Genomic DNA, 10,350 nt, shown 5'->3' with positions numbered 1-10,350 from the left:
TTGCCACATATTCCTGTCTTATCAGTTGATTGCTGAATTTGGGGACTTTTTTTGTCCTTGGCCCAGTCTGACTGACGTCCTCAAGACACGCAATCTCTTGAGGACGTACAAAGAGTTGCGTTGTGTGTGTGTGTGCGCGTACATCCCGCTTTAGCGTGACAATAGCGGAGAAAGTTTCATTGTTTTTCACTCTGCCATTGAAAGCGTGAGTCTTTTTATAGCCTCATAATGGCCACAACATATTGTGTTGTTCTTACACAAGGAAGTCCATTTCTAATGTTTTTGTGGTTATAATTTGCACTAGATCAGGGTTAATTAGCTATGCCAAATAGCTAAGCATCTATGTAATGCAATGTATTATTTAGTTTCTCCAGTCCGTCTTTGCCCTCTCCACTGGAAACAACTGGGCGTCCACGCAAACAATGGGCAAAAGGAAGAGCCCAGGGTGGAGTTGGCGGGTGGTGCTGCATGTGAGGGCAAAGGGGGCAGGGTACCAAAAAGCTGTGGAAAGTATCGATGGCGGCACCTTTTTTGTGTGCTGCGCGTGTGTCATTTCCGGAAGCGATCTTCCTCCTGCTTCTGATTGGCTAGGTGGCCTTAACGTTATGTTTTCGTGTTGACAATGGCACCCACATTTGCTTTGACCCTGACATACGTTTATGTTAAAAATATTTTTCTAAAATTAAATGTCATTTCGAAATCTAAAATGTCGTGAATATACTTGTATGTCAATGAATAAGAATATACTACTAACACAGTATTTTATTCTAGCCACTGCTGAATGTAGATTAGTTCTTTAATGAAGTGTATTAACATAATAATTTGTATGCATTCTAATCCAATCCTTTATAATTGACTTGAATAAATACAATCACTGCTATGAATGTAATCCTGTAAAAGGCAGTTTAACTCCAGTTTCAGCTCAATGTCCTTATTTTCCCAATGTATTTAATTAATTTTGGGATTACTTTCGACTAATAACATCTAATAAGAAATTATAATGAGCACCAATCAAGGAAAACCTCATTAAACCCGATTGAAATGAATCAGATGTTCTGGTTGACTTTCCCCGATTTACTGTTGCTCTAGCGCCGTCAGGTGGCCAGACGTTGTGTTGCAGTCACCAGACGGCGCTGCATTCCAGCCGGTTTTCTTTTTGACCTATACGCTTCCGTATTTAGACTGAGGGCAGTCACAACTTGTTCCGCTGGCTTATCTCGACTATAAATAAGTAGATACAAGACGTGCAGGACAAAAGCGTCCTCCAATTCAAATGCCGCAGACGCTTTTTAACTGCGCAGTGTTCGATTCGAGTCCACGCGTACGCAGTAGTGGCTCTCCTGTTGGATTCGAGCGCGCATGCGTGGGGTAGCATTGTCGCCGGCGCAGTTTCCATCGCGACTCCGCTCTTCCATCTGTCGGCTGGACACGACGACAAGCCGGCAGCGGTCTGCTCGTAACCGGACACACCATGGGAAACCTGCCACTCACCACCGGGTAATTATTTGTGTTGTTGTTGTTGTTGTTGTTGTTGCTGTAGTTTTTTTTCCAGATGTGTGTATATTTAGGTCGTTTTGCTTACTGGTGTAAAATAGGTCATGTTCACTGTTGCTATAGAATGCTGCATTGTAACGTTATCATGCTCTTGTTTTCCCTCAAGGCTGTTCACCACCGGTGTGCCCCCTCCCCAACCGGACGGTAGGTTCACCAGCCGGCCGATCGGCAGAGGCATCACCTACTACCAAGCGCGTCACCCTTCTTCCCCTTCCTCCGCCACCCCTGACCCACTTCCTGCCACTCTCGTCCAATCACAAGCCTCCTCGCCGCGCCGCCCTCTCCTCCTCTTTTTCTCGTGGCTCGGGGCCCACCCGGGGGCGGCGGTCAAGTACTTTGAGGCCTACTTGACGCGGGGCATGGACGTGCTGCTGGTGCAGAGCGGCGCCATGCACTTCCTGTGGCCCCGCTGGGGGTCGGACTACGGCCTGGAGGTGTTGGAGGTCCTGGAGGGGCCCGAGTTCGCCGGGCGGCCCCTGCTGGTGTACGCCTCGTCCATCGGGGGCTACACCTTCACGCAGGTGCTCGTCCACGTGGCCCACGGGCACGCCAAGCACGCCGCCCTGCCCCACCGGGTCGTGGGGCACATCTACGACAGCCTGGTGGCCGGCACCCTGGAGCACATGGCCACAGGTGAGCGAGGGCCCGCCGGAGATCAGTTCAGGTGACCCATTGATGTCAGTGTAGGAAACAAAAAAACACACTCAGGTTCTAAACTTTCTGCTATAGGCAAAATAGGTCGCTATTGATTCTTATGTGACTTGGAGCATGTGGCCACAATAAGCGAGGGCCCGCCGGGGATCAGGTGAGCCACTAGGTGACCCACTGCTCCACTTTGTTAGCATACCACACAAACGTATGGTCAGATTCTAAAATGTCTGCTCTCGGTAAAGCAAAGATGTGACACAAACTGGCTCAGAGCGCAGGAGACAAAAAAACGGTCAGTTTAAAATTTGATATCAGGAATGCAAATTTCAGGTTAAAAGAACTCAATTGAACATGAGGAAGTATTCGTCAATAGTGCGAATCCAGGCTCCGGACTTCCTCTGTGGTGTTCACGTTCTCCAGGTATACTGACTTCCTCCCCCTACGTTTGACAAAAAATACGTTGATTAAAGTCACTAACTATATTGTCTTTCCGTGTGAAAGTGAGTGTGAATGGCTGGCGATCAGTCCAGTATGTACACCGCATCTCGCCCACAGTCATAGGCTAGAGATGAATGTGCCATTGCCTTTAAATGCATGTAATGTTTGTTAGCTGGCTCAACAATAAGAACACCAACTCGATAGATTTTTATTTTTTTTTAATGACTACATTGTTCTTATTGTTCCAGGCCTGGCCAGGACGCTGGCGCCACTCCTGGAGCGTGTCATCAAGAGCACAGCAATGTTGTACTTCTGGCTCTTCAAGAGCAGCACGGCGGATGTGTACCAGCATGCCCTCCGGGTGTTCGCCAGCTGCCCGGTCACGGCACCGGCGCTCTTCTTCTCCAGCGAGGACGACTCCATGTGTGACGCGGACGTCCTCGACGCCATCGTGACCGGGTGGCGGCGCAGCGGCGTGGCCGTGCGCAGCAGGAAGTGGGAGGTGTCCAAGCACGCGGCACACATGCGATGCCACCCGGAAGAGTACCGAGACACGCTGGAGAGCTTCTTGGATTCGCTGCCTTTGAACCCGCCTCTTCACAGCACAAATGTACATTAAATAATCAAAGCTTGTTTGTTAACGGACCTACTGGCATGAAGCCACCATTGTTGTTTTGGTATTAAATCAATAAATAAAACCTGATTGTGTTTTGAGGCTTTATTTACATTGAAACTTATTTTACATTAAATTTAATTATGTGGAAAAATAAAATATTTTGTATTCAATTGAAACTTAATTTTATCTGTGTGAACATTTGTCTTTATTTGACTTAAATGTTTAATTGTAATGTACATTTAATGTGTATAGTTTATTTTTAAATTGAATTTTATTTACATTTTATTTTATTAAATTTTTCAACGTGCATTTCATTTTAACTCATTTTAAATTGTATTAGTTTGTTTAATAACAATATGCACAAAAGCTTCAAATAAGAAGACTTATTTTTTTAATGAAATTAGATTCCCTCAACAGGGTCATCTTGTTGCCGTGGTTGCAGCTCTCAAGACGTCCACAAGAGGGCCCCAGTGCCCCAGAGATGCTTCCACACAGGCATTGTAAACCAAGTTCGTGCTTTCCCACTATTTTAAATATTTTATAGTAACATTTAAAATAAAAAAAATCCATCAAACTTGTTTAAGGGTAACATATTGGGGAAGGGGGGGGGGGGAGACATTTCAGGCTCTGGTTAGCATAAATTACCCAGCTGAAGCCCCTGTTGTGTGGGCAACAATCTGAGGAGGCCTGGGCACAAGCCCTGGAGCTTTCTCTGAAAACAACAATCGACAAGAAATGCTGTGTTTTGTGTGCAGTTGTGTATTTTGTATCCCCTCCAGTGACAGCGGACCGGTGACCCACATCGGGATGAGGCAGCGTCCCATTTCCCCGGGCCAAAGCGATGGGGGATGGCCATCTGACACAAGGTCAACGTGGGACTGGTGACTACACTGCAAATTATTACATTTATGACATCACCCAGTTATAGAACAAACACTTATTTAATGTTCATAACAGGGTTAAATGAACGGATGCTTTTTGTGACCAACATATACTCACAGTTGGTCATTGGGGGAAAGGAGTTGTGACTGTTTTTGTGTCCGATGCCAGGGTCCGGCGCAGATACTTTTTGGGGTAAGGGCTTCCTGGCTACTGCCTTAGGAACAGCAAGCCCAGACCGCAAAAAGACCCACGGAGGACAAACCGGGACCCCCTCACTCCCCTCTTCTGGAACCTCACTGCCGCCACCACCTGGACAGTTGAAGTAAAAGTGCACTTGAATAAATTCACACAATGTATTTCCTTGCGAGGGAACACATTTAGTCCTTAGCTCTTTATCCGTAACATAATCCTTTATTGCGTCTGGAACCATATTTGGTTACAGCCCTTTATTTGTGATTTATTCCTTTATTGGCCATGGAACCACATTGAGTAACTTAGCATTTTTAAGATAACATTTATCAGGTCTGGAACCATATTAGGTAACAGCCTTTTATCTGGTATTTAGTACTTTTAGTAACTTGTCCCTTTATCGGTATTATATTTGGTATAATGTTCCCTTATCTGTGCTTTAGTCCTTTATTTTCTGTGAAACCAGATTTGGTAACAGTTCTTTATCAAGTAACGTGGTCATTTATTAGGCAAGGAACCACATTTAGTCACGTAATTCTTTATCAGGTAACCTGCATTGGACGTGGAATTATATTTGGGAACATTTTCCTTTACTGCCCAATGTAGACGTTTATCGGCCACTGAACTACATTTAGTAACTTAGCTTCATGTAACCAAATTTGGTAACATAGCTCTTTATCATCCGCCACGGGTTTGGCATAGAGCCGCATTTGAGCTTTGGAAATGTTTTTGTCAGTAACGTAGTTCTTTTACAAGGTAATGTAGACTTTTATAGAGCATGGAACCATATTTGGTACCGTACCCCTTATCAGTTACTTCAACTAACCATAGAACTGCATTTAGTAACTTAAATCTGAGTCGGGTAATCTTATAGAACTCTTATTTGGTAATGTGGCCCTTTTTTTCGGGGTGGGGGGGGGGGGGCGAAAGCAATAATATTTGGTAACGTAACTTTAATTTTGGGAAGAAACCATATTTGGAAAGAGCACTTGATCTGGTGGGGAAGCATGTATGGTGACAGTTTTTCATCACCTATGGTAACAGAGCCTTTTATTAGGCCATGAACCATATTTGGTAACATAGTTTTGCGCATTTATTGAGTCTTAAGATGTACTTTTTTTGCATAAATATCTTCTGTGTATAAACACTCACCGGCCACTCCATTAGGTACACCTGCACCACCAAAAACTGCCTTTACAGACTAATGAAAGCTATTTCTAATATTATGGTTGCCTGGGTCAAAATATTAGGGACAGCACCATAATAAACATACAGTGGAGTAATAGGTTTTTAAAAAAAATACAAAACGTGGAAGACATGTTTAAGAGCCTGTTCTCTGCATGTGTGGTCGTGACGTCACGCCGATGCACCCGCCACACTTACATCACCATGTGCGTCATACGTGGAGGGGAGGGGGTTATAGTGTCACATCCAAATCTCAAACATGCATATTTCGACATCAAAATGACGATCCTGAGCGGCGTGCACGTGGCCGAGCGAGCTCGTCCACGTGCGCGCGAGCACGTGCGCCGCGCGCACGACGCGAGCTTTCCGCGGTGCTGAACGGCGGCGGTGAACGCCCCGAAAACAAACACGTCCACGCGTGACACAAATGCGGGCAATGTACGAGTGTGCGCGCCTGCATGAGGATGAGGATGATGAGGATGAGGATGAATCGGCACTTGTTGCCTTCATGCGGCGTGCACGCTCACGCGATGGCACGGCGACACGCACACACACACACACACGCACACACTTCCATAAACACACGCAATGTCCGTGCACTTTTGACGATCGTGGAAAGATGCTCACCATTGCGTGCAGTCACCGGTGTTTCGGCGTCAAAAAAAAACAAAACCCCCAAAAATACATTTGAGCAGTCAGGCTGCATGCACGACCACCAGCATGCACGACCACCACTCCTGCTCTCAGACTGCCTGCCGCTCGCTATCATCTTTCATCTTCTTCATCCTCCTCTTCCTCGATGAAATATGAAAAAGAAAGCAAGCGCGCTCCGGACACACAATTCCTCCAGTCTGCTTGTTCTTCTTCTTGCTGGTGACCTGCATTGACGTCATTGCGTCATTAGGTTTCCCCTGGAAACACGGGAGAGCTAAAAATAGCAACACATGAATTCAAACCCCAGGCCGAGAGAGAGAGAGAGAGAGAGAGTTTAGGGGTGGGGGTGGGGGCTGTTTTTGGAGGCTATTCTTTTATTATATTCAATTATATTTAAGGATGAGTTTTTCTATTATTGTACTTATTGTAATGACTTTTTCAAGCCTTTATGCACGTCGCGGCGTTGTGTGAATGTTTAAAACAAAAGGAAATGCATGGAAACACGAGTGATGGTTTTAAATATATTTTTTAAAATCCTTATTCGTACTATTTTATGTTAAATATTTGAATTATTTAGATTTTGTTGCCAAGTTTTATTTGAATAATATATATATATATATATATATATATATATATATATATATATATATAATAAGATATTTAATAACAATGGTCGACAAACAACACATTTATTGTCTAATATTTCTTTAGGTGATTTAGGACAATTTTAATGTGGTGAATCCAAATAGCACAGTTTTGTCCAGTCAGGTCAACTTTTTGAACTATGGCCACGTTTTTGTTGACATGTTCAGGAATTTTTCAAATTAACGCAAGTTCAAGCCCTGAATTTTTAAAAATCATGACGTGACATTCTATTGACAGAATTTACTTTTATCAAGTAAGCTAAATTTGATGAATACATTGATAACAACTTGGCATAAAAATCTGACCTGAACAAGAGAAACGGATGTCATTTTCGGATTCAGCCATGCAAAATTGTTCAAAATCTTTTGGGGAACCCCCCCCCCACCCAGACAATTTACAATAAATAAACAAATAAAATGTTAGCCCAATTTAATTAGTCACACGCCCTCGTGTGGCACAAAAGGGTACTGGCACGTTAAGTTCGCCCCTCTGACAACCTGCTGCTGATTGGTTAAATCCCTGCAACTCCCCGAACTCTACCCGGAAGTGACTTGAACGCATTTCGCACTTGGGGAAAATGGCAGCTTTCAAGTAAACGAAGTCAAAACGCCATTCCTAAATTGTCAGCTAATGTTAACAGTAATGAACATTTAAGTTTACTACACATATTTTTTAATGATTAGTTCATCAATAATTACCCAAGCGAAGTTTGTAGAAAGTCCCCAAATTCCCCAAAAGTGTACTGACATTTTAAGTCCGCCCCTCAGATAACTCGCTGCTAATTAACTGGGTTTTTAAATGCGTTTCACCATTTGTAAAATGTCAACTAATGTGGAAAAATAACGGAAATGTAAGCTTTCATGCTGGTTTTGTTTATGTATATATTTAATGAGTTTGTAGAAAAACGAAGTGGCTTGCGTTACGAACGTGTACTGCCATTTCATTGGCTAAAAGCTATACCACGCCCATAACGTACTCGGAAGTGACTGAAACTGGGGTTGCTATCAAACGAACACATTTCCAATTAAACGTAAAAAAAAGACAATATGTAAACAAACGGTATGTTTAAAAAAAAAAAAAATTGTTTACTTTTAAAGTGTTTATGAGCTGACGCATGACTTTAATTGTCGGTAGGTGGACCTCGAGCAACTCGTCTCGCCAGTCGCCACAGTGAAGGTAAACAGTGCTAAAAGGCATTAATAATCATAATAATTGAACTCTGCTGGATGATGATGATGTATTTTACCTCGCTTATTGGGACTGTGAAAGTATATATACTATGACAGTCTTCTCGTATGGTTTCGTGTATTCCTAATGACTTTCACGGGTCAATATGCGACGTCACACTTAAAGAGACCAGGTGCATTTAATTACCGTCAATGAGTCAAAATTGCGTTTTTTGGATCATTTATTTCTGTATTATACATGACTTATGTGGCTAAGATGAGGCTATCCTGGCAGGTAGCTAATAATGACATGTTTGCAGCGTGTTTTTTCAAACCAAATCTTTTGACACGTACCCAATGCCCTGCAGGCAGCGCTACACTACTCACGCCATCTGCTGGCCAAGAAAAGCAACTACACATTCGTTGCTCTCATTCAGATGCAGTGACGTGTTCTCAACTGGGGGCTCGGGACCCTGAAGTGGACCATTTTTGGAGGTAGTAAAAAATGAAAGGGGAGCCCCTCTGTTTACTTGATTTTTCAAGGTTATGAATGGTGTTTTTTTTAATTCGTGCCCTAGAAGTGTTTTTCATTCTTTTCACATCTATTTTCACAAATTCAGACTTTTAAAACTGTCACTTTTGCATTTGTCTGCATCCTTCATTTCCAAAAAAGAAGATTTTTTTGATTTTATTGATTTTGCACAGGTCAGTGCCAAGACGTGAATGAAACTGGTCATATTTTGTGCATTTGTGATATTGCATGCATTTTTGTACATTGCCATGTTTAGCCTTTTTCTCAATGATGTGCTCCGAAAGGCACTTTGAACATGTAAGCATGTTATGTTTACAAATTAGCTATATGCGATGTCATCTATTAGGGTTGTTATGTTGTACCGTTACTCAAGTAGTAGTGCGATACCTGGCTGTCATAAGTGGTACCATCCTATGTCGTTTTAGTGCCAGTATTTTGAAGAGTGGCTGTGTGCAGTTCAATCGATAGCCATCAAGTCTCCAAATATAGACAAAATGTGCTTGCTTCAGGCGGTTTGTCGTTCCCAGTAGACGTTTACTGTGTTACTGACACGTAAAACAAATAATTAAATAAAATGAAAGTCTGCTAGCTTAATGTGAAAAGCCATAGACGGGCTAATAACAGTTAGCATAGATGTTATGGTTATTATAAACCTTCAAACAGCACAAACTGAGCAGCCCCGGAGCGTTATGTACTTCTAGTATGATCATTTTCATAACTATTAATGAGGACATTGGAAAGAAGTGCACGTCTGCATGTAAAAAGAGAAATGTGTGCTGCTTTTCACGCGTCTTAATTTATGTGGCAAAAATCTTTATGTAGCTATTTTTATATTTTAAACAAGGCTACCAATCCCAGCAGCTGTGCGAATCATTTCTTTTTGCTTAGCAGCTGAATGTCTGTGTCCAATTTTTATTTCATCAATGGGGAATGTAAAACTATTTTATTCAATATTCTCCATTGCCTAATATTATTTGGAAGTAATAAAAATGGAAAGAATTTCAAGTTCCATGTTTTCCCATCTGTGATTCCGCTGCTTTTACTGATCTTTTAGGTTTTTGCCATGGTGCCGTTTCAGTATTGGTATCAAGGTGCTTTATAAATGTATAGTATCCAAGTCAGAGTTGTGGTATCGTGGCAACACTAGTCACTAATATCGCAGATTTTCCCCTACCGTGGGTGGGTCTGGAACATATAGATTTTCATTTCCCCTGCAATTATTGTTAAGACTCCTTGGGTCCCTTGAAAGGCACTATATAAATCTCAGTTGTTGTTATTATTATTAGTTTGTGACTGCTAAAAGCATTTCTTTGGAGAAGCGGTCCTCCCTTCAGTCTGTTCTTTCCCATCAAAACGCCCCAGCTTTCGCATTTATGAATAAACAGCCTTTGTCACCCCTCCCTTCCCTTCGCTCTCCTTCGGAATTGGAATTAGGGCAAAGCTCTGAGACGCCCCCAACCAAGGCAAAGGTGGTGGAATGAATGCAGAAACAGTCTCTTCCCTTGCTTATTCATGCTTCCTTTGCACAAGCAGCTGAAAAAGACCACCAGGGGGCAGGAGTGCTCAGGAGTGTAATTCTGTCCCCCCCCCCCCCACACACACACACTCCCACCGTTCTCTTCACTGTGAATGCTTGGAGAGTTAAAGTACAGGGAGATGCAGGAATGATGATTTCCTTGGGGGGTGAGGGGGTAGAAATGATTACACCACACACTCAGCTACTTCCCTCTGACATCACACCTGGAACAATGTCCTCCAGACAATTCATCCCTACTGTTAGCTCATGTGTTACCGTATTTTCCAAAGGATAGGGACCCTTGGTTTGTTTTTGCGGGGGAGGG

At 43.0% G+C, this 10,350-nt stretch overlaps 2 protein-coding genes across 10 annotated transcripts in view; both read left to right on the top strand.

Moving 5' to 3' along the window:
• The window catches only part of impdh1b (IMP (inosine 5'-monophosphate) dehydrogenase 1b), a 114,857-nt gene that overhangs the window by 25,583 nt on the left and 78,924 nt on the right, over positions 1–10,350 (top strand). For all 8 annotated transcript variants that reach the window (XM_061761960.1, XM_061761955.1, XM_061761954.1 and 5 more), the window contains 5 exons: positions 3,674–3,765; positions 4,036–4,137; positions 4,307–4,460; positions 7,946–7,987; positions 8,346–8,472. In XM_061761960.1, the coding sequence (XP_061617944.1) occupies positions 3,674–3,765; positions 4,036–4,052 (109 nt within the window). In that variant the 3' untranslated portion in view covers positions 4,053–4,137; positions 4,307–4,460; positions 7,946–7,987; positions 8,346–8,472. The remainder of the gene's footprint in view (positions 1–3,673; positions 3,766–4,035; positions 4,138–4,306; positions 4,461–7,945; positions 7,988–8,345; positions 8,473–10,350) is intronic.
• Positions 1,161–3,348, top strand: LOC133471872 (uncharacterized). 2 transcript variants are annotated; one of them, XM_061761968.1, is made up of 3 exons: positions 1,161–1,497; positions 1,661–2,218; positions 2,889–3,213. In XM_061761968.1, exons 1-3 carry the CDS (start codon positions 1,472–1,474, stop codon positions 3,067–3,069), a joined length of 765 nt encoding a protein of 254 aa, XP_061617952.1. In that variant the 5' UTR covers positions 1,161–1,471; the 3' UTR covers positions 3,070–3,213. The 2 variants fall into 2 exon arrangements, with proteins under 2 accessions (XP_061617952.1, XP_061617951.1); XM_061761967.1 differs by having other exon boundaries at positions 1,285–1,497; positions 1,661–2,187; positions 2,889–3,348.

The sequence above is a fragment of the Phyllopteryx taeniolatus genome, chromosome 22 (genome assembly GCF_024500385.1).
Source record: "Phyllopteryx taeniolatus isolate TA_2022b chromosome 22, UOR_Ptae_1.2, whole genome shotgun sequence".
Taxonomy (NCBI): Eukaryota; Metazoa; Chordata; class Actinopteri; order Syngnathiformes; family Syngnathidae; genus Phyllopteryx; species Phyllopteryx taeniolatus.
Note: the sequence above shows the minus strand (reverse complement) of the source record. Positions and strands in the feature narration are given on the sequence as shown.